The following is a 25,660-nucleotide window of genomic DNA, read 5'->3' as shown; positions in this document are numbered from 1 at the left end:
GCGTGAAGAATGAAGAAGAAGACAGGGGAAAGCAGAGATTCAGAAGACAAAGCATCTCCAAAACTCCAACATATTCTCCATTACTGCATAATAAGTATTATTTAATCCATGCTCTCTTGTTCATTTGCAAGTCAACTGATAATTATAATTAATCTCCTGACTAAGATTTACAAGATAACCATAGATTGCTTCAAGCCAACAATCTCCGTGGGATCGACCCTTACTCACGTAAGGTATTACTTGGACGACCTAGTGCACTTGCTGGTTAGTGGTACGGAGTTGTGAAAAGTGTGAATCACAATTTCGTGCACCAGTTTTGCTGTAATAAAAAATTTTGGTCAATATTTCATTCAATACATCAACAACCACAAGCATATGTATGTTAAACAAGTCAATTAGAATGCCACAACCCACAGAACCGAAAATTCTTCATGCACAGAACCAAAATAAAAAAGGCTACCGAACCGAAAAATATTCATGTGGTTAATAAATGATTATCAGCTTTCAATCAACAGAAATACTATTACAGTAGTATAGCTTATCAAAGTGAAAGAGTTGTCTCTAATGTAACTTGTCCTAAACAAAACTCATTGAATACATCAACAACCACAAGCATGTGTATGTTAAACAAGTCAATTAGAATGCCACAACCCACCAAACCGAAAATCTCTCATGCACAGAACCGAAATCAAAAAGGCTACCGAACCGAAAAATATTCTTGTGGTTAATAAATGATGATCAGCTTTCAATCAACAAAAATACTATTAAAGTAGTATGGATTATCAAAGTGAAAGAGTTGTCTCTAATGTGAATTGTTCTAAACAAAACTCATTCAATACATCAACAACTACAAGCATGTGTATGTTAAACAAGTCAATTAGAATGCCACAACCCACCGAACCAAAAATCCCTCATGCACAGAACCCAAATCAAAAAGGTTACCGAACTGAAAAATGTTCATGTGGTTAATAAATGATGATCAGCTTTCAATCAACAAAAATACTATTACAATAGTATGGATTATCAAAGTGAAAGAGTTGTCTCTAATGTGAATTTTTTTAAACAAAACTCATTCAATACATCAACAACCCACTAAACCGAAAATCCTTCATGCATAGAACCAAAATCACAAAGGCCACCAAACCGAAAAACGTTCATCTGGTTAATAAATCATTATCAATTTTCAATCAACAAGAATAGTGCTCTTCAATGGAAAATAAGTACTGAAGATAGTAACAGAGCTCTAATTAAACTTTCCAAACTAATAAGAACAAGCAACTATATCTTAAAGCCCTAGTTATACTGTAAAAATCATTCACAATAGTTCAATCCACTAAACGAAGCAAATCAAACCAGTAAAACTGAAATGAAACTAGGCGAAACGCGACATTGCAAGATTTTAAATGAACAGTAGTTTTCTCATACCTTTTGTAGTCTTTGTTTCTGTTTTTGTTTGTTTCTGGTTGTTGCTTGCAAAATCTTCTTCCGATTCATTTGCAGTAGTGGTTTCCACAAAGAATGTGATTGAAGTTTGAGTGATGTTCAGAGAGATTCGAAGAGAGTGAGTGTTTTGGGGTATTGGTTTCATGTTGAAGATGTAACGTTCGTTCATAATGAAGCGCGAATGGGAAAACGAGACGTTTTTTGTGTGGCGCGTGTTTCTCACTCTGCATTTAATGCACTTGAAACAATTTGGCCTTGGGTCTATATGGTTATATGGATGTGTAGCAGCCCTGTTTATGAAAATAATGTTCAAAAGTGCAAGTTATTTCTGAAGTGTGCAAGTAAAACATTAATGTCTATAATACTATCTATAATGTTAAAAAATATTTCACTAACTCGATGTATTGTTGTTTGAAAAAAAGAAAGAAAAAAATTTTGAAAATATCCCACTCTGTATAATTTTAAAGATACAATAGACTCTTTAAAAATTTAGTTTTAATGTCTTCAAAATGTAAATTAAACTCAAAGCATATTCCTCTTGATTAAGCTATAGTAATATATACTGCACTTTTTTTTTCTTTTGATTTGTAATGATTCTTAACCTTTGGGGAATTCCTTGAGATCGCACCACACTTTTTCTTGCTTCCAATCCATCCATTCATTCGCATTCCATTTCTTGAAGAATTCAATTACCCTCCCCTTTTCTTCTCATTCTTCCATTCCCAAATCCCTATCTCCCTTATTCTGCTTAATCCAAGATTGGTTTAGTCTTTTTCTTACTTTTTTTTTATACCTCAGGTTCTTTATTTTTATTTTTAAAAAATTCTTCTTTTTTTGGGAGGAGCGGGTGGTTACACTTTTGGGTGGCTAGGGATTTTCTGTCCGCTAGGATATGGATTTAGGTGTTATATTCTTTTTCAGGGGAAAAAAGGTTGTGATTGTTGATTTGCATATTCCAAGGTTAATGCTTTGGGGTTGGATATCATGTTGAAGAAGCATTGTATTAGTCTAAGTGTATATGATATACTATTTGGGTAACTGTTTGAGTTGAAGGATTGTAGCTTCTGATCCAAGTGTTCATGTAGTGAATATATTGAATTTACTGCTTTATTCCTTGTCTATATTTGCATTCTAAACTGATCTTGTTAGGTAGATTAGGAATGATTTTAATATTTTCCTTCTTTTTTCTTAAGTTTATTGTTTATATGATGTCTGAATGCATTGCACCTTTTCTGTTTCAGATATTGAACTCTTGGGATAAGACAGCTAGTCCTTGGATTGGATAGAGTTCCTTTTTTTGAAGGATCATGACAGCATATGACATGGATCCTGATGTTGTTCGCTGGGGCCTTCATAATCTCTTAGATGTTTGCACACTTTCCAATAATGGTTCTCCTAGTATCATAACTAGATATGATCTGGATTTAAGTAGCAGCGTAGAATATGTTAGAGAAGGCTTCTATCAGCCTTCCTACGTGGAGAATGATGAAGCTGTTGCTCGTGCTTACCTGGAAGAATTATCACAACTTCAATCCTTGGAAGCTTCTGGGATGTCAAAATTCGGGAATGATCAAGCGCGGGCAGCCGTACTTGCACAGGATTGGCATTCTTACTCAGATGGAAGCATAAATTTTGGTGGTATAAACTTGACAAATTGCTACTCTATTGTTATCTTTTTGATGTGCTGGATATTTTTCAAACTTGTCATGATATATTGTCAACAACATGTAGGCAATGAAAATTGTCAACAACAGATTATTTTTGGGCCGGCAACCTTAATCTATCTCTTTATTGATATATTGTTTCCTGCCGTGTGTGGTGTCAGCTCAAGTCTTATCTAGAACTATATGAAGGCTATGTTCCAATCTATGAAGCACGGATTCTCTCATGGTGCCGGCGTATCCGAGTCGGACGCGAATCCGATGCCGACACGCGGTGGATACTTCAAACGAGCATATCAGCGGTGTGTCTTCTTGCGGTGCAGAATTTTGGTGGAGCTGTCACGAATCCGAACGAGTCCGACTCGATTCAGATGTTCATGAGACAGATCTTTCTGCTGGACTGTAAATCTTCAATTGATTTTGTGATTTTATGGCCCGATTAACCAATTTTTTCTTTCTAATTTTAAAATATTCTAAAATTAAAACAAATTAAAATTTAAATTTAAAAATAAAATAATTAATAAATCAAAACCTAAATTTACTTACCGTTTGTTTTTGCTAGCTTACTGATGTGTGAGCATCTTTCCTATCTTTTCCTAGTGAATTTGTATTTAAATTGTTGAGTTTAATCAAGAATTAATTATCTTTTAGCCACTATGGATGCTACTTTGAGTCTTGTACAATTCTGTTTATTTTAGATAGCATTCAGCTGGATTTGATGGAGTTTCTGCAGAAGAAGAGATGAAGGCGAATGATGCTGTCAACCCTAACCTTTCTGCACTCAAACCTAAATAACTCGAGCTACAGAGGTCCAATGGACGTGATTTCAATGGCGTTGGAAAGCTAACTTCCAGAGCTTTCTAACGATATATAATAGTCTATACTTCTTCTCCGAACTCGCTACCAAGGCTGCGCCTAACTTGAGATTTCTCAAGTTAGGCGCAAGACACAACAACAATACGCGAGATTGGTCCTGCCCACTTCAAGTTATGTGCACTAAAGCCCAAGTTAGGCGCACTAAAGCCCAAGTTAGGTACAGCATCACTCAACTAAACTCCAATTCATGCTGCCAAGCCCAAGTTAGGTGTGAATCCTAGTGAAGCCAAGTGGTCCCCATCCATCAATTGAAGATTTGCTGATTGCTATAATTAATTCTAATTTAAATTCAAATTTTAAAAATAGGAAAAGATATTATTTTAGTTTTAAAGATAGATTTTAAATTTATTAGGATTAGTTATAAAAGGGAAAAACTTTCCTTCCCTAGGAGATTCAGATCCATCAGATTGGAACTCAGTACATTTTTACCTGAATCCTTATTTTTTACTTTGAACCATGAGCAACTAATCATCCATTGTTAAGGTTAAGAGCTCTATCTATTTCTATGGATTGATTTTATTGCTTTTTCTATTTTAATTTATGTATGGATTTATAATTTAAGAATTGTTTTTGCTCTTTATTTTATGAATTTAGGTGGAACGGAAGTATGACCCTCTTTCTATTTGAGTTCTTGTATAACTTGGAAAAGCTCTTTACTTGAACAACAGCTTGAAAACATATTCTCCTAAATTTTAATTATCTGGATTTAACGGGATACGTGACATATAATCCTTTTATTTTTAGGTAATTAGAGTTTTTGTGGCATATAAACTGGAATTTGATCATCACTCTCTAATTAGAATTAATTGACCAAGGAATTGGTTGTTGATGAATTTTAGAGGAGACTAGAAAAGTCTAAGGAATTAGGGTCTAGTCACATATAGTTTGCCATAAATTAAATCCTACATGATTAAAATAGTTAGTAAGAAAAATAATTCCAGAAAAATAGATAACTCTGAAGCCTTAACTATCTTCTCCATATTTTCTTCCCAAAGTATTTACTTGCCTTTTTTTAATATTTTTTATATTGTTTAATGTCTTTTATATTGCATCTCAACACTATTTTCTGTTTGTCTAACTAATCCTATCAAACACTATTGTTGCTTAATCCATCAATCCTCGTGGGATCGACCCTTACTCACGTAAGGTATTACTTGGTATGACCCGGTGCACTTGCCGATTAGTCTGTGGTTATAAATTCCGCACCGGTTTATCTTTGGTAGCTTACTTACTCACTAGCTTAAAATTTTTTATTTTTTTAATAATTACATAATTTTTAGACTTTTTTATGCAACTATATTTACTCTTATATTTACAATATGATATTTTATTAATTTAATATATTATTTAAATTTTAATTCACAACATATCCTAAATGTGTCGTATCCAATTTTTTATAAAAAGAACGTGTCAGCATATCCGTGTCGTGTCGTGTCCGTATCGCGTGTCGTATTGGTACTTCCTAGGTTCCAATGGAGTATAGTGATCATTTAAAGAAAATGAGCAAGTATGTTTATACTTTATAGCATTATATCTATATAAAGACTAGGCTATGCTATTTCAGATGATATGGCTTTATTGATGTTCTCATGGTTCACTGATAGCTTGATGTGTGGCCGTATTAGGAATGGTGAATGGGGTGATCATGTCACATTATAGGCTGCTGCCGATTGGGTATGATGAAATATACCATTTTCATTATGTATTTACCTTCCCTATTTATTATGATATCCTTCTTTTTGGCTTGCGATTTCAAAGTCAATGTTCTTTATCTGTTTGATTCTATTGGATTCATGTAAAGCATTCTTTGTATCTTTTAGAGGCCATTTAGCAGGTATGGTTTATTATATAAAAAGTTGTAGCAGGTATGCTTATTCTATTGGATTCATGTAAAGCATTCTGTTGTATTTAATATCATCAACTTTATGCCTATAAAGGCACCAATTTCTATATCTCAAGGGAGATCACACGATAAGTTCTATTTCATGTCTTATATTCTATATTCATAGAATTATTATAAAGAGAACACATAATAAGTTCTATTTCATGTCTAACATTCGATATTCATAAAATTATTATATACTTTTTAAATACTTACTGACTTGAGCGTTGGAGTGCCTTTTGCAGGTACCCACCCTCCGTGTTCTTCTCGCCGAAGTATACATCTTTTGGAGACGAAGAGACAAGTTCAATTTCCTCTAAAACGAGATATACCTCGGAGGTTCAACCACACAAGAACAATTTTCATTTGACAATTCTACTTAAATATTACTAGAATGAGATCCATGCGAAATGGTAAATTAATGATAGCATATAGTATATTTTAATAAATATTATACAATAATTTAAATATATGTAAAGTAATGTTAAATTTGGATTTTGTTTTATTTAAAATTTTTTGTAGTACAAGAGTTTTTGACATTGAAATTCTACAACGCTACATATTCATTTGTTGTGTTAATTTTCACATTTATTTTTGTTGATAGACTTAGGCCCAGTTTGGGTAAATAGCTTAATTAAGTTACTTTTGAAAAAATAACTTAAACAATACATGCTTATATTAAAAGTAACTTATAAATAAGTTATTTTGTGTTTGATTTTTTAATTCTAAAAGTACTTATTTTAAGAGAAGAGTTATGTAAACCCAGTAAAATTAGTAAATAATTGTCAATAAATTAAATTTTTAATAAAATAAATTAGAAACATAAACTTTATAGCAAAATAGGATAGAGCAAATTAAAATAAGAATTTTGACACTAATTTCAAAGAACTTGACCCAAGATTGGACCAAACGATTCGAACCAATTGAACCAGACCTGAACCGGACACGTGGGCCCAACCAAACCCTCATTAATAAAAGACTCAGCATCTCCTTCTTCCCCAAAAAGGAAATTCATGCTGAAAATTTGAAGAAGAGGAAGAGAGAAGCTTATCAAACCCTAACCCTCACTTTAATCCGCCATAACTTCTCCATCCGAGCTCCGATCGCCGTACCGTTTGCGGCTACGCGTTCACTACGTCAAGCTCTACGATTACATTGAAACAATTTCTTTGGGAAGTTACTCGAACACTCCAGTCTCTCTGCCCCCTTAATTTTTGAAAATTAGTGAGAATCCATGTTGAGAAATTGTGATTTTGGTTCTCTAGGTTCAAGTTTAGCTTGAGGAACTTGTGGGTCTTTGTTCAATCAAGACATAGACAAGGTGATGACTCTTAAATTCTACTATTTCTTAGATGTATTAGGTATATATATATATTGGAACTTGGATTGTGGACATTGGAAGCTTGGAGTTGGAAACTAGTTGCTGAATTTTTGGTGTTGAGGCTTGCAATCTTGCCTAGTGGGTGGTCTTGGGAAATGCGTGGAAATCGGCCAAGGTATGGTTTAGGTTTCTCGTATTTAATATGTAAGGTTTTGTGAAAACTTAGGCTAGATGACCATATGCTAGGTATGAATGTTTGAATGCGTTAAATGTTTAGTACTTCGATAATGATTGTTGATTTTGGTTGATTATTAGCTTGATAACTGATGTTGGTGATGGAACATAATGTTATATGGTGAATTAGTGATAATTGGCAATGTATTAAGGAATGAACATATATATGTGATGAAGGATGATGATCTTGTTGTTTAGTTGAGTAATTTGTATATGGGATTGTGCATATAAGAGTATAATTGATTAATCTAGGAGGTGGAGGTTTTTGGCATTCTAAAGTGGTATGTTGGGGTGTGGGTATTGAGTTTGTTGTGGTAAAAATGGAGGTTTGAGGTTTTGAATAAAAACTTGATTTTTAACAAATTTCGGCGGTCCATAACTCGAGCCTCAAATTTTGGATAAAAATAAAATTTATTTCAAATCAAAGAGGGTTTTACAAGCTTTAGAACTGTATAAATTTCATGGAAAACCGAATTTTGTAGAGGAAGTTATGGACGTCGAAAATCTTGTGCAAAAAACTGAAAATTGGTTTAAGTACAGTAGAATCAGAATTTTTTGGTGTGTGCATACGCACACTGATGTGCGCACGCACCTAGCAGTAGCAACAATCTCATTTGTGCGTACGCACGCCTTTGTGTGCACGCACACCTTGTGTTTTACAGAAAATGTGCGTACGCACACCATGGTGCGCATGCACACACAGGGGTATGCTTACTGCTGGTAGCATATGTGAGGCGCACGCACATCAAGTAGTCTTTCGCTGGTGTGCGCACGCACACATTCGTGCGTACGCACATGCTCTGTTTTTCACAAATTGTGCGCACGCATACTTGTGTGCGTCCACACACACTCTGTTTTTCAGCACTTGTATTTTTGTGATTCAAACATGGTTTTGAACCTTTAAACCTTTATTTTTATTCTTTTAACTCTAGATCTTCTTAGTAAGCTTAGTGATAAGTTGGAATTAGGAAATTAAAGTTACTTGGAGGTGAAGTAAAGTTAAAAAGGTGATGATTTAGGTATGAGAAGATAGGTGGCATAAATATATATGTATACATATATCTTTTAAATTATGAAACTGGCTAATGAAAGGAATAAATATTGCACTTGAGCACTCTTTCTCGAAAGTGCGACTCCAGGAGATGGTGGAAGGTGAGGATCCCCTTCTCTGTTCCTCCTGGTATTGTAAAATCGCCCCCAGCGAGATGGTGGGAGGTTAGGATCCCCTCCTTTGTTCCTCCTGGGCATATGAGAACGTACCTCCTGGGTAGACACAAGGGTTGTAGTTTCGCCCTACTTGCTCCAGGTTGGTTAGTATAGAGGCTCACCGGGTAGATGCAAGGGGTTGTGGTTTCGCCCCACTTGCTTCGTGTTATGATGAGCTATGTATATAAGTACGATGACATGATGAGTAAGTAATGAATGATTATGAAATGTTAATGAATGATTATCTTAGATATGAATTTTCCCTGGGTAAAGTATCGTGGCTTGCCACCACGTGCTCCAGGTTGAGACTCGATACTCTGTTGACCCTACATCGTAAGGGTGACTGGGCACGTATAAATTTCCGGGAATAGTAGCCCCCATTGAGCAAAGTTTTATATATGAATGTATGAATTATGAATGATATGAGAAAAAGCTATGCATAGACTCATGGGGATGCATGACAGGGGACAGTCCAAGGGTTTCGGACTTGTCAGGTTGGCTTGATAACCGACAGATGAGCCTCATCAGCCATAGGACAGGCATGCATCATGTGCATATTATTTGAATTGTTTGATTGTGCATTAACTGGGAATGCCTAACTACTTATAACATGCTAGTTGATATACTTGCTATTTGTAATTTACTTATGTATGCTTTTGTTTGCTTGTTTGTCTTTGTAATATCATCGGAGATGGAGGAACAGAGGGAAAAGGTGAAGAGAGTTAGGATTCTTGTCAGTTTTAGTTAGATTTTAAGGAATCAGTTCAGTTTAGAAAGCCTTAGAAAACCACCCTACTTTATGACTTATGTTTTAGTTCTCTAAGGTTATAATCTGAGTGTCGGCATTCTAGGATTGCCTCTGGCATTTCCAGGACCTTATATCTTATGTGCGTGGCACCTTTACCATGCTGAGAACATCTGGTTCTCATCCCATGCTGTGTTGTTGTTTTTCAGATGCAGGTCGAGAGGCTCCTCGGTAGGCGTCTGGACTTCTGTAGCGGAGCGGTTTCTGGGTTTTATTTTGGTATATAGTTTATGTTTATAAATGTACTTAACTCTCTGAATAGCTATTTCATTTTGTACCTCTTAGAGATTTATGGAGAATTAGGGTTTATCTTTGTATTTTAGATATTGGGGTATGTATATATGTATGTAAATATCCTCCGGCCTGCCTTGGCTTCGCAGGCTAAGTTAGGAGCTTGTTATTATGTACTTTTGGCCCTTTATTCCTAGTTTTCTGTTATCTTATACTTGTTAACCATAGCTTTCTTAGCACGCAAGTAATAACGTTTCCTGAGTGTTGCGCTTTTTATTTTACGATTTTGCTTAATCCATTTCTCAAGGCTCCTAGTATATTATATTCTTTGTTATGTATTATCATATATTTTTATTTTAGAGGTCGTAATACCACACCACCTCTGTTTTACATCCTAGGTGTAAAGCTCTGTGTGGTAGGGTGTTACATTATGGTATCAGAGCAGTTCGTTCCTGTTGAGCCTGAAGGACGGACTGACTATGCTTCTGAGCATACTCTGAGTGTCTATACATGCTAATTAGGATATCTAACTGATATATGTGGCATGAATATTCATGAGCATGCATTTGGGACTTTGAAACACTAGACTTACGATATTGAGACTGATCACCTTGATATCACTTGTTTGGTGTGAACATGAACCAAATGGCGTCTCGTGGACGCGGTCATGGGCATAATAGAGGTCGAAGACGGAGAGGTAATGAGATAACCATACCGGTAGGTAGTTTGACCAATTTTGTGACCGCGATGACGAGTGCTGCTGCTGCCATTGGTGCTGTTGCTGCTGCGACCAGTCGAGCGATGGATAGAATGGGACCACAAGCTAGAATTGACAATGACGGTGGAAATAAACATGAAGGCAGGAATAATGCCCCAAGTGCAGTGGAACCAGTGGAGATAACGAGTTATCTGGAGTTAACTAACATAGGTCAAGCAATGGAAGAAAGCTCAAGAAGAACTGTGGTGGCAAGGAGTAATCGCCAGGAATATTCTACAGAGAAAAAGGGAAAGAAGACAAAGATTACACCTAGGAGCCAAAATTTCAAGAGGGGTCATTTTATCACTTCACATTCTCAACGCCAGAACAATGACCAAAGGAACGACAGCCGTCTGGATCCGAATTCAGAAGGACAAACTAGTACTCAACCGGAAGACTTAAGGTGCCCAAGATGTAAGAAGTACCATTCAACCAGACCGTGCCCGGCCGGGCTAGGCGTATGCTACCAGTGTGGGAAACCAGGGCATATAGCTCGGAATTGTCCACACAAAAAAGGTCGGGATGTAGCTGAATTTGATTCTCATACCTGAGGTAATTAGAAAATAGCAATTGAATTTCTGACTACCTTGCATACGATTTTCTTGCATACCATTAGTATGTAATATTCATTTGTGATGCATGACAAGTTTTTGGTAATCATAAAGTCTAAGTGGATGGTTAGTCGAAGATTATTAGTTGTTGAGGTGGAGTAATATTTTGTTAACCTAGAGGAGTGGCTAGGTGACGTGGGGGCGTAAGTCGGCCAATTAAGAAGTCAATATAAAAACAGCGTTGCGAGTATAGTTCTTAACCAGCTAAAATTCGCCTCATCAATTTAGAAAGGTTGTCACAAAAGTTTAGAAAAAAATACTGGGAGTATGAGTCCCAGGTCGTCTCCCAACGAGTTGCTAGAAAGGGTGCTGATTTATTAATCAGGAGTTTTCCAAGAGATTTTTGAGTTTAGGCAATGAGCACAAGCATATAATTGTAAATTAAAGCAATGAAAATTAAAAGAGATTTATATTATTCAAAATAAAAAGCCTTGACTGGGGGAATGATTAATTGGAAGTTCTATCCTTGTTGGGATTCTCTCAAGTGTAGTATAAAGAGGTTGTTATTTTCACTTAGTTAACCCTTACTAAATAAAGGAAAGTCAAGTGATTGAGCTAACTCTTATTCGCAAATCCTAGTCCTCTCCCTTGGGAAGGTCTAGCGTTAGTAAATACAGAATTAGCCAACAACTTCCAATTTAACTAATCACTTGAGCATTCCAACTCAAGTGTCTCCTCCTAATCAACCCCCATGTCAAGTAGGGAATCTACTCCATTGATATGAATATAACGCTCATAAAATATAAGAAGAAGACATGATAATTTAGATAAAATAAGGATTGAAAATTAATTAAAGGAAAAAGTAATTCTTTGCATTAATAAATTATAAAAGTAATCCAATTGTAACTCTAAACAAGAATTAAGAATATGGAACAAATAAATAGGGAGTAAGAAAACAAACTAGAATCGTAACTTCAACGGAGGTGATGACTCTTCAATATCCAAAAGCGAAAGCAATAAACTATGAAACTATTAATGTAAAGAAAACCTAGAGGAAGAGTAATTTTCTCTCTAGATTCAGATCTAAAACTAAAACTATGCTAATGAGAATGTGTCTTGAGTCTCTGCATGTTCTCTGGCTCTAGTCTGTGTTTTTGGGCCGAAATTGGGTCAAAACTCGGCCCAAATCACCCCAGCGTTTTCTGTTATTTCTGCAGATTGCGCATGTCACGCGTACGTGTCAGTCATGCGTGTGTGTCGCTGGTCGTTTTGGCGTATCACGCGTATGCATCAAGCACGCGCACGCGTCGCTGCAAATTTCTCCATATCACGCGCTCGCGTGAGCCATGTGTGAGCGTCGATGCTCTCTGGTTATCTCCTTGGTTTCTTGTGTTCCTTCCATTTTTGCAAGCTTCCTCTCCATTTCCTAAGCCAGTCCTGCCCTATAAAGCCTGAAACACTTAACACACGGATCACGGCGTCGAATGGTATAAAGGAGAATTAAAATACACAAATTAAAGATCTCTAGGAAGCAAGTTTTCAACCATAGAACAAAACTAGGAAGGAATTGTAAAATCATGCAAATCATATGAATAAGTGGGTAAGGACTTGATAAAAACCACTCAATTGAACACAAGATAAACCATAAAATAGTGGTTTATCAACCTCCCCACACTTAAACATTAGCATGTCCTCATGCTTAGCTCAAGGAGATAAAATAAATTATTAGGGAAAAGTAAGACTCATGCAATGCAATGCAACCTATGTATGAATGCAACTATATGCTAAGATGATTTTGCCTACTTGGTTAAAAGTGAATAAGTTTTTCAAGACAGACATAAATCAGATATTACTAATTAAAATCATATAGTAAAAACAAGTAAACTTGTAAGAAGACAGCTCATGAAAGCAGGGAACATAGAATCAAGCATTGAACCCTCACTGATGGTGTATATGCACTCTAGTCACTCAAGTGTATAGGGTAATCACTCTACTCTTCCCTAGTCATACTTTCTAAACTTTGTTCTTCACCTAACCAATCAACAAGTATTTAATGTACCAATGCAAACATCATGAGGTCTTTTCAAGGTTGTAATGGGGCTAAGGTAAAGGTGAGGGTATATATATATGGCTAAGTGAGCTATGCATTGAATCCTTGATTAACCTAAGCTCTTTACATATACATACACTCTATATACTTTTTAAATTCATGCCTAGCTACCCAAAATTCCCACTTTTGCATATTTCACATACTCATGCATCAACTTTTCTTTTAATTTTTATCACATATGCATTGATCTTTTATTAAACTTAGCATTTGGGATAATTTTGTCCCCTTATTTATTTATTTATTTATATATTGAATATTTTTTGTGGTTTTTTTTTATCATAAAAGTAGACATAACTTATCAATGCTCATGGATTTTTTTTTCTAGTTTCACATAAGTAGGTACCCAAATTCCCAATATTTTATCAATTGTAAAAACATAACACATTCCCTTATTAACCCATGTTCCCACAGTGTTTCCACACTTGATTGACACACAATCTCTATCTTAAGCTAACCAAAGATTCAATTTGGGGTATTTAATTATTTTTCTGCTTAAGGCTAGTGATGTGGTAAAATATAGAACAAATAGGATTTAAAAGGCTCAAAGTGGCTAACAAAGGTGAATGGAAGGGTAGGCTATTTGGAATAAGTGAGTTAGTAATCAAATAATGGCCTCAATCATATGCATGCATATAACACATTAAATATTGGACATATAGGGTGGAACAAAATATAGATTACAATCATAGAGAAGAAAAACACACAAGAATAAAATATTATGGTTAAATAATATAACCATGTAATTAAGCTCAAGTCTCACAGGTTGTGTGTTCTTTGCTCTTAACCATGTTCCAATTTACAGTCTTCAAACAAGTTTAACACAAAAATTTTGATTTAAATTAGTGAAATTTTTCAAAAAGAGAGTCTTAGAAAGAAACTTATTATTTTTCAACCAATTAGAACATGCATGCAAATACCTATTACTATGCACTCTATTCTATTCTAAACAAAAGAAAAACTAAAATATTGGTGTTTAAGAAAAAGAGATTACCTCCGGAAGTCAGGTACTGACCGACTTCCCCACACTTAAAGCTTGGCACTGTCCTCGGTGCTATTAGTTAGGAACAAAGGGGGGCTGGTAGCAGCATCTCCACAATTGGGACCGTCATGGCTCCCTGTGCTGGTAAATGAAGTGGAGTCCGGGGTGTCTGAGTTTTCTTCAGGTGGTTGGTTACCAACAATCAGCTCCTTGAGGTATGTAAATCGGCGCTTGTTACGGCGCTCTCTTCGCTTTTCCTGCCGGCCAAGCCGGTCTAACCTCTGAATTATCTGTAAGAGTAGCTGATTTATTGAAGATTCTTGTGATGTGGAAGGAGAAGGAATATCTCCGGCCGATTCCGCAGTTCTGCTGGTAGTGTTTGCTGTTGGTCTGATGTACTTCCCGTTAGGGACAATCTGATCATCCCGTGGAATCATGGCCTTGGTGTCCCCAGCTCTGTAAGGGACTCCGACTGCTGAGACTAGATCCGAAACCAAGGCAGGAAAAGGTAGGTTGCCCGTGATCTGTACGTGTCCCATAGCATGCCAAAGGTGTCTTGGTAAATTGAGAGGCTAGTCTGTAAGGATACACCAGAGTAGAACAGTCATGTATGCAGTGAAGAAGAACTCGTGAGTGATCGAAAAGACATACTGGGACATAGTTTGTGCCCATACTCGAGCCTCCAAGGTGAGTGCTGAAGCCAATATGCTCTTAGGTCGGGATCGATGGTATCCATAGATCCATCTGCTGCCAGGTTGTGCTATAACTCTGAGAACGGTGTCTCAGTCAAATTGGTATGTCTGGTGCTTGAATGAGGCTTCTTGGAATGTGTCCAATCCTTCTGGAGCAGGGGGAAGATCTAAAGCTTGCTGAATGGCCTCTTCAGTTATGGGGACTTGCTTCTGACGGACATAGATAGGCTGCAGTGTTTGCATGTGAAAATTCGAGTAGAATTCAACTACCCATGAGAGATTAACCTACCGTGGCTGTCTCCGTAAGAATCCCCATTGTCTTCGCTCAATTCTGGGCTCAACAAATTCAATAATGTGGGTCGGAAGGATGAGTAGGTACTCATTGTTATAGTTTTGCTCAGCCAGGATGGGAAACATCTGCTCACAGTAGCGGTTAGTGAACCGCGCAGTGTTCTTTGCTGGAAAGGCTTTCTCTTTTTCATCGACCTTGATAATCCTCTTGATTCGCTTTGTTGAGGGCTTTACTGCTATTGAAGATGGCTCCGCAGCTAGTGCTCGTTTTGTTCCTTTCCTTGCTGGTGGTTTGGGAGTAGCTTTCTCTTTACCCTTCTTGGTGGCCATCCTGAAAAGGGAAAAGGAAAGTAACATGTAAAGCTAAGGATTTGAGCAAGGAAGAGGACGGTACAAGTGATAATCATTGCACGGTAAAGAAGGATGTCGTTACTAGAGTGTCAATCCTTTAGAGCAAGACTTTTGAACACGAAAATGAACCAGCGACATTACTAGGGATTTTAGAGCCTTAATCCTCGCCGATCGTATCGCTCGTGACTAAATAGATGCAATGAGGTGCACCGTGTGAATGAAATACCAGGATACGATGGAAGCCTTTGAGCCATAGAAAGAAGACTGATCTTTATGCCAATGCTTGTATCACTTGAGCCTAATGAACCATTTAGGGAATTGCTACGATGCATTATTAGAGGACTTAAGATGCGTGCTGATGCAACATCATGAGGTTGTAGTAGACGCCCTAAGCAAGAAGTTTCTAAGGGATTCTTCGACGTTAATTCCAAAGGAGGAAATGTTAGATGAGTTAAAGTTCTAAGTTGGAGAATGAGAGTGTGGTTGGAAGTGTCGGACTAAATCCATTGCCAGTTTACAACATGGTAACGATGAGATACGAGACGTGTAACGAGACAATAAGGAGCCACCAAAGATATCAAAGTCTGGTAAACAAAAGAGAATTAAGAAGAGATTTATATGCCTAATGCCGAAATAGAGATTGTTAAGTCGAGGACTTAGGGAGCGCAATAAAAGTGATAAGGAGCTACTAAGAGTATTGAAGCATGTTGAATCAAGAAGATACCAAGAGAGAGTTATGTGTCAAAATTGGAAGTTGAGACGAGAAACTATTGTCCGAAGCTTACGAGAGAGGATTTTCGAATTGGCCCTGAACTTAATAAAATATACCATGAATCAAAGAAGACATTTTTGGGCGGCCAGGGATGAAGAACAAAATGGCGATTAGGGGTGCACATGGTCCGACCCGGCCCGAAGACCCAGCCCGGTCCCGAACACTTTAGGAGCTAATTTGGTGTGATTTCACCGGATTTAGGGCCGGGTAAGGGTCTCAAAAATAGACCCAGCCATTATTTTGGGTCGGGTCCAGGCCATAGCTCGAGTCACCCGAACTCGGCCCGGTGGCCCGGTCATCATACACAATTAATATTTTGTGTTATTAGTGATGGATCATCGCTATTCTTATGTGGAATTTAAGTATTGTAAACCTTAATATTTTGTGTTATTAGTCATTATAAGACTATAAGTTAATGTTTTATGTTTAGAATGCATAAGACTTTTGACTAATGCCTAATATTGTGTTATTTGTATTGATTTAAATATTTGGTGTTATTAGACAATATTAGTATTGATTGTGGTTATGCTTTAATTTTGAAGAAGGGTTGGTTCTTGTTATATTTTTCTAAGTGAATTTTATCATATGAAATAATGGTTGGAGTCTTGAAAATTTGGATATTTTTACATGCTAGCTTACAAGAAGGTATCAATATAAAGTAATGTTAACGGCCCGATTTTCACCCGATTTTCACCCGATATAATTGTGGCCCGAAAGTGTATTAGTTTCATCAGGTCTAGGGTTGGATTTAGGTCTAATAAATAGACCCGATGTATATTTCGGGTCGGGTCATCAAACTTGGCTTCATCCGACCCATGTGCACCCCTAGTGGCGATGCATATGACTGTGTGTCTGACGCATGAGGAAGTAAAGAATGACCACCAGAAGCCAATCGGAATGCTGCAACTATTGAAGGTTCTGCACTAAGACGACGAAAAAGCCAAATTAAGATTACTTCAACAAACTGGAATCAGATAAACAATCAAAACTAAGAAATTAAACCCCGCTAAGTTAGCCCATTTCAATTTTTAGAGAATATTGATGGTTAGTCGCGTACCAAATAGTTTTCTGCCGTACCTTTCGAACCGACGTACTCCATATTTCGTAACTTCTGAAACACGCTTCTAAAACAAATTCATATCTTACAACCTAAGCCAATTTAAATGAAAGGAGATGGACGTTTCGAGTAACGAGGTCAGCTTCAAGATACTCTAAGTATGCCGAAGGACTACCCACACCTCTTTTCAGATAACTGAATCTGAATTTTGAGGACAAAATTCTTAATTAGGTGGCTAAGATGTAAACCCCATAAAATTAGCGAATAATTGTCAATAAAATAAATTTTTAATAAAATAAATTAGAAACATAAATTTTATAGCAAAATAGGATAGAGCAAATTAAAATAAGAATTTTGACACTAATTTAAAAGATTTGGCCCAAGATTGGACCGACGGACCAAACCGGTTGAACCGGACCTGAACCGGGCCCGTGGGCCCAACCAAGCCCTCATTAATAAGAGACTCAGCGTCTCCTTCTTCCCCAAAAAGGGAATTCATGCTGCAACTTTGAAGAAGAGGAAGAGAGAAGCTTATCAAACCCTAACCCTCACTTTAATCCACCATAACTTCTCCATCCGAGCTCCGATCGCCGCACCGTTTGCGGCTACGCGTTCACCGTGTCGAGCTCTACGATTCCATTGGAACAATTTCTTTGGTAAGTCACTCGAACACTCCAGCCTCTCTGCCCCCCTTAATTTTTAAAAATTAGTAAGAATCCATTTTGAGAAATTGTGATTTTGGTTCTCTAGGTTCAAGTTTAGCTTGAAAAACTTGTGGGTCTTTGTTCAATCAAGACATAGACAAGGTGAGGACTCTCAAATTCTACCATTTCTTAGCCTATGTGAGTTAGGTATTGAATTTGGGTATGTATATGTATCGGTGTTGAGAAATTGTGATTTTGGTTCTCTAGGTTCAAGTTTAGCTTGAGGAACTTGTGGGTCTTTGTTCAATCAAGACATAGACAAGGTGAGGACTCTCAAATTCTACCATTTCTTAGCCAATGTGAGTTGGGTATTGAATTTGGTTATCTATATGTTGTATATATGTATTAGGTATATATATATATTGGAACTTGGATTGTGGACATTGGAAGCTTGAAGTTGGAAACTAGTTGCTGAATTTTTGGTGTTGAGGCTTGCAATCTTGCCTAGTGGGTGGTCTTGGGAAATGCATGGAGATCGGCCAAGGTATAGTTTATGTTTCTCGTATTTAATATGTAAGGTTTTGTGAAAACTTAGGCTAGATTACCATAGGCTAGGTATGAATGTTTGAATGCGTTAAATGTTTAGTACTTCGATAATGATTGTTGATTTTGGTTGATTATTAGCTTGATAACTGATGTTGGTGATGGAACATAATGTTATATGGTGAATTAGTGATAATTGGCAATGTATTAAGGAATGAACTTATATATGTGATGAAGGATGATGATCTTGTTGTTTAGTTGAGTAATTTGTATATGGGATTGTGCATATAAGAGTATAATTGATTAATCTAGGAGGTGGAGGTTTTTGGCATTCTAAAGTGGTATGTTGAGGTGTGGGTATTGAGTTTGTTGTGGTAAAAATGGAGGTTTGAGGTTTTGAATAAAAACTTGATTTTTAATGAATTTCGACAGCCCATAACTCGAGCTTCAAATTTTGGATAAAAATGAAATTTGTTTCAAATCAAAGAGGGTTTTACAAGCTTTAAACCGGTATAAATTTCATGGAATACCGAATTTTGTAGAAGAAGTTATGGACGTCGGAAATCTTGTGCAAAAAAACTGAAAATTGGTTTAAGTACAGCAGAATCAGAATTTTCTGGTGTGTGCATATGCACACTGATGTGCGCACGCACCCAGCAGTAGCAACAATCTCATTTGTGCGTACGCACGCCTTTGTGTGCACGCACACACAGGGGTATGCTTACTGCTGGTAGCGCTTGCATATGTGAGGCGCACGCACCCCAAGTAGTTTTTGGCTAGTGTGCGCACGCACACATTCGTGCGTACGCACACACTCTGTTTTTCAGCACTTGTATTTTTGTGATTCAAACATGGTTTTGAACCTCTAAACCTTTATTTTTATTCTTTTAACCCTTGATTTTGATCATTATATTTTGAGAATTCGTGTTGGCATAATCTTTAAATTTATTATATAAAATATAATTCTTTGAACAAAGAAAAATAATATATTTAAAAATTTATGGAAATAACATACCTTTATATTCACTAACCAATTACTACAACAAAAGCGTAGAATACCGTCAGATTTATCAGCAAAAAAATAGAGAAAATTCGACGGTGATTAAGTTACCGTCAGTAAAAATCAGACGGTATAAATCCTGCCGGTAAATCTGTACCGTCAGATTTTTTTTGTCCGACGGTAATTACTGTCGGTTTTAGTGACAGAATTTAGTTGGCATAAAAATGGAATATGCTAGGCGTTACCATCGAAATTTTTCCAACGGTAATATTGATGCCATAACATCCGGATTTCCACCATATTACCGGCGGAATATGCTGATGGTAATGCCGACGGAAAGGTTTATAAAAAAATTTTGTTAAAAATTTAACTTGATAATTATTGTTGGAATATTCCGACGGTAATTCCGACGAAAGCATCTTTTTTTTAGTTATCTTTTGCCATCAATCTATAATGTATCTTAATCATTAACAATTTAAATAGTTCTTTAAACTTGAATCCCCAGTATAAAAAATATAAATTACAAATACGGACTGATGGTAACTAAAATATCTAAAATAATTGTAACTATATTACATTCACAGAACTATATTTACATTCACTAAGATATATATTACAAATGTGCACAGTATCTTAAAAAAATACGTATCACAAAACTATGTTTACATCAACCCTAATCAAATTCATCATCTTCTTTCTCTAGTTCACCACCCCCCCTCTTTCGAGGTAGTTTCTTGATTATCATCGAACTCGTCTTCCTCTTCTTTGTCGCGATCGACACTGTCATCTTCTTGAAGATCGTTGTGTTTTGGTGGAAGTTCATCGGGATCTAGTCCAAGGTCAATGACGTCATATTTAATAACAGCAGACCAAATGGTGAACCGGTATCAACCACCATGTTCGAAGGAGTTGGGTCCTCAATCTGGTAAATTTCCTAACCCTCTGTCCTATCATTAGACTCGATGTAGCTTCTTGGTTTAGTTTTAACCACAACCACCTAACTAGACTTGCATGAACGCGAATAAGACAAGTAGTATACATATCGTGCATTTTGCGGTAAAATAAAAGGATCGTAGTGCCTATATTTCCTGGTTACATTAACTTCAGTGATATCGTAATCCTTCTGCTTACGTGTTTCTTGTAGCGAACTTAGATCATACAATTCACATTTAAACACACACACCTTGTACGTAGTGCGATAGAAATACTGTAATTCAATTATGTTGTGCAACACAGTACACCAAACCAATCAAAATGACTCATGCTTGAATCCCCACGAATTCAAACTTTGGTGTTATCTATTTTTATTCCAATCGACCACAGTAAAGTATGGAACCGATATCCATTAACAGTGTACATCAGGTAGCTAGTGGCCTTTTTTATTGGGCCCCAACTAAGCGCAACTAATTCCGAATCTGTTGTGTCAGTTAGCTGCACGCTGACATATTTTCTGAACCAACGTGAAAAATTGTTCAATGAGATATCAGGATTTACCTCTTGGATTAACCTATATGATAGAATAGATAACGAAGTTTTAATTAGATTAATAAACTAGTATGTTACTGATTGCAATATTTACGAATACTTAAAGAACTCATGTAAGACCCCAGATTTTTTGAACTTAAATAATAAATTATTTATGATTTATTTTATTTATTCAAGAATATGTTTTCAGATATTTTTATATATAAATCGGGCAAGTTCTTATTTATAATTTAGAGCTTTAGTAATTGAAAAAGAATGGAAATTTTATGTTAATTAATTTGAATATTTAGATTTTGAACCCTATTTTATAAATAGAGAAAGAATTAATTTGATTTTCTCTAATTTCAATTGAGTTAGTATTTACTTGAAAATAATTTACAAGTTGATGATAAAATAGTATTTCAAAGATAATATTTTATATTTAATTTGGTTTTAAATTATTACTCTATTCTTTTATTTTTAATAAAATTACTACACTATCTTTACCCCCTTTTTAATTCAAAAAAATCCTAACCCTAATTCCATTACACACAACACACTCCCTCACCCTTTCACCAAAAACAGCTGCCACCTCTCTATTACCCAATGAAAAGAAAAGAAAAGGGGGAAACAGTTTTGGTACAATAAGTTATCTTTGCTCCCCTAATACCCCAAATACCGCCTACTACCCTATAATACCGCTGGTTAAAGCTGTTGCTGTTGGAGCTCGCTGGAGTCAACCACTGCGGCCGCAGCTGCGCTGTACTTAGTTCCTTTTGGTATAGTAAGTTGGCAAAGGATTCGATGGTCCCAGAACGTTTGGACCATTAAATGGTCCCATAACAAAACATGTCTTTTAAGCTTTTTAATAACTGCTAAATAGTCTTTATTTAATTTTAATTATAAATTAGTCTTTTATATATTATTTAATTATAAAATTTATTTTTTATTTTATAAATTATTTTTTATCATTCATCTATCATGTTTATTGAGAATCAAAAACTAAAACAATAATAAATTAGATCTTCCATTAATCGTAATAAATATTTTACAATCTTAATCGATTATAATTTTATCATTGATCCAATTACATACGTATTGGGTTGGAAAAATTGTTTTTGTTAAAAATTCAATCGATTGGATGCACAAACCAATCGATTGAAATTCAGGCTTCCCAAATTTCAATAGATTGGAATTAATACACAATCAATTGAATTTTGCAAGGCATGTGAGATTTTTCTTATTCAATCAATTGGTCATATTACCCAATCGATTGAAATCATCAAAGCAATCTGGGTTTAGTTAATTCAATCGATTGGTTCTGTTGCCCCCTCAGTAAATTATTATTTTCGAAAACCCCATTTTTAAATTTAATTCCCCAAATACGAGTTTTTTTATGCAAAGCAAGTTTGATGTACTATAATTTTTATATAGTTTGCCTAACCCCGACGAACTTCACTTCAAATTCTAAAAAACATGGCTAACTCAAGTTCTTAAACTTCACAATAGACAATGACAACCATTATCATCGTCTCAAGAGTACATAGGAGTACACAAGAATATTGGAGAAATAATAGTTTTTTTTTAATTTATAATGAGAAAAAATCTTGGTTAAATATGCCTTATTCCTGTGTATCTGTGTATTTATGGAAACGATGATAATGGTTGCCATTAATGTTGAAAAAGCCATGCTTGTTATCGGTGTATTTTTTTGTACTCCTATGTACTCTTGTAGACGATGATAATGGCTTAAAATTTTGAGTTTTGTTGGTTTTGAAAAAAATTCGAGTGAAATTCATCGGGATTAGACAAACTCTATAAAAATTATAGAGTTCGGGAAGTAAATTTCCCTTGGGGTTGCGCGCACGAAGGGACTGTCTAAGGTTTGCTACTGGATATGTCGAGTTTGGCTGTATAACCGACAGATGAGCTCATTAGCCATAGGGCAGGCATGTATCATTTGCATCTCTGTGACATTGTTTGGGTGTGCATATTGTATTTGGTTTACCTATATGAATATTTCTATTTAACTGCTAATTGTCATACTTGCTATAATTGTTCTTGATTGTTTTTTAACCTTATTATTTGTGATTGTGACTGGTTGGTTCGGAGCATAATGGTTTGAGTGGTGATTTGATTAAGCTTTGGGTCGGAGGCCATAATTTAATTTTGTGTTGTGCTGGAGGTCATGATTTGGTTTTTGGACTGGAGACTGTGATCGGATGAATCAGTGATAGTATGGTCCTTTGGCATGTAATGAAACCCTTTGGATTATTATGTTTGATTGGCTTTTATAAATTTAAAATATGAATTTGAATCTTCGGATAATTAACCGTTGGTTTTTAAAAATGTTCATAAGACGAGCGATGATCACTGCGTTTGAAAACAGTTTTTTTTAAGTATATTCTTATGACATTTCTTAAACCCTCTACTGAGAACCTGCGAAGATGATTGGTGCACGAAATTGTGATCACATTAATGTAGTACTCTTTGTTATTGTATGGAATCATTATTATGGTTCTTTACTATGTGTGGACACAACTCCGTTCAACTAACCAGCAAGTGTACTGGGTCGTCCAAGTAATAAACCTTACGTGAGTAAGGGTCGATCCCACAGAGATTGTTGGCTTGAAGCAAGCTATGGTCACCTTGCAAATCTCAGTCAGGCGGATTTAAACATGATACTTTATTAGATTAAAATAAACAATAAAAGGGATAGAGATACTTATGTAGATTCATTGGCAGGAATTTCAGATAAGCGAATGGAGATGCTTTTTGTTCCTCTGAACCTCTGCTTTCCTGCTATCTTCATCCAACCAGTCTTACTCCTTTCCATGGCTGGCTGTATGCAAGGGCACCACCGTTGTCAGTGGCTACATCCCCTCCTCTCAGTGAATCATATGCTCACGCACCCTGTCACGGCACGGATATTCATCTGTCGGTTCTCGATCATGCTGGAATAGGATTCACCCTCCTTTTGCGTCTGCACGTGCAGAGGCCATTTGTGGAGTTGAACGCCAGTTTCTGTGCCAGTTTGGGCGTTCAACTCTGGTTTTGGATCCTTTTCTGGCGCTGGACGCCAGATTTGGGCAGAAGGTTGGCGTTGAACGCCAGTTTACGTCGTCTATTCTTGGCCAAAGTATGGACTATTATATATTGCTGGAAAGCCCTGGATGTCTACTTTCCAACGCAATTAGAAGCGCACCATTTCGAGTTCTGTAGCTTCAGAAAATCCACTTTGAGTGCAGGGAGGTCAGAATCCAACAGCATCAGCAGTCCTTTTTCAACCTCTGAATCTGATTTCTGCTCAAGTCCCTCAATTTCACCCAGAAAATACTTGAAATCACAGAAAAACACACAAACTCATAGTAAAGTCCAGAAATGTGAATTTAACATAAAATCTATTAAAAACATCCCTAAAAGTAACTAGATCCTACTAAAAACATACTAAAAACAATGTCAAAAAGCGTATAAATTATCCGCTCATCACAACACCAAACTTAAATTGTTGCTTGTCCCCAAGCAACTGAAAATCAAAATAGGATAAAAAGAATAGAATATACTATAAATTCCAAACTATCAATGAAACATAGCTTTAATCATATGAGCGGGACTTGTAGCTTTTTGCCTCTTGAATAGTTTTGGCATCTCACTTTATCCATTGAGGTTCAGAATGATTGGCATCTGTTCTTTTGATTTAAACATTTTTCATTTAAGAGAGGTGATGGATTCATAGGACATTCATATCTTTAAGACAAAGTTACTAACTACTAATGATCATGTAATGAAGGCACAAACATTGATAAGCACATAACATAGAAAACGAAAAACAAAGAGAGTAAGAACAAGGAATGAGTCCACCTTAGTGATGTCCTTGAGCTCTTCTATGTCTCTTCCTTGTCTTTGCTGCTCCTCCTTCATTGCTTTTAGATCTTCTCTGATTTCATGAAGGATGATGGAGTGCTCTTGATGTTCCACCCTTAGTTGCTTCCAATAATTGTGTGGAAGAAAATGTATCCCTTGAGGTATCTCAGGGATCTCTTGATTTGCAGTCAAATGTTCTACCACTGAGCTATAGACCCTTGATGGAAGCTTTTGTCTTCCCTTTCCTCTTTCTAGAGGTTTCTCTGGCCTTAGGTGCCATCAATGGTTATGGAGAAAAACAAAAAAGCTATGCTTTTTACCACCCCAAACTTAGAATGTTGCTCACCCTCGAGCAAAAGAAGAAAGAATGAAGAGGATATGGAGGAGATGGATGGGAGTGTGTATTCGGCCATATGGGTGGGATTGGGTGGGGGAGATGTTGAATTTTGAAGGTAGTGGGTGTATGGATGTGAGTGGTAAATAGATAACAGAAGGGATGATCATGAATGGAAAGAGAGATGATGAGGTAGGTGGGGATCCTGTGGGATCCACAGATCCTGAGATGATCCTGTGGGGTCCACAGATCCTGAGGTGTCAAGGCATTTACATCCCTGCACCAATTTAGGCATGTAAAATGCCCTTGCACACAACTCTGGGCATTCAGCGCCAGGTTAGTGCCCATTTTGGGCGTTCAACGCCCATTTGCTGCCATTTCTGGCGTTGAACGCCAGAACCATGCTTGTTCTGGGCGTTCAGCGCCAGAACTATGATCTGTTCTGGCGTTTGAACGCCAGACAGATGCTCCTGTTCTTATCCTTGCTCCTGCTCATATGACAAGGAAGAATGGCCAGAAAAATGATAATAATAATAGAGATCCTTTATACCACAGTATAGGGATCCCTTTGTAAGTAGAAGAAGAGGGGGAG

At 36.5% G+C, this 25,660-nt stretch overlaps 2 protein-coding genes across 2 annotated transcripts; both read left to right on the top strand.

Moving 5' to 3' along the window:
* Window positions 2,041-3,579, top strand: LOC110266257. The gene is made up of 3 exons (XM_021110563.1): window positions 2,041-2,374; window positions 2,685-3,081; window positions 3,269-3,579. The coding sequence occupies exons 2-3, from the start codon at window positions 2,751-2,753 to the stop codon at window positions 3,292-3,294; spliced, it is 357 nt and encodes a 118-aa protein (XP_020966222.1). The 5' UTR covers window positions 2,041-2,374; window positions 2,685-2,750; the 3' UTR covers window positions 3,295-3,579.
* LOC107616431 lies at window positions 10,407-10,967 on the top strand. Its single transcript, XM_016318392.1, has one exon. The coding sequence runs from the start codon at window positions 10,407-10,409 to the stop codon at window positions 10,965-10,967; it is 561 nt and encodes a 186-aa protein (XP_016173878.1).

This window comes from Arachis ipaensis, chromosome B09 (genome assembly GCF_000816755.2).
Source record: "Arachis ipaensis cultivar K30076 chromosome B09, Araip1.1, whole genome shotgun sequence".
NCBI lineage: Eukaryota > Viridiplantae > Streptophyta > Magnoliopsida > Fabales > Fabaceae > Arachis > Arachis ipaensis.
The sequence above is the reverse complement of the archived record's forward strand: the minus strand, read 5'-3'. Positions and strand labels throughout refer to the sequence as shown.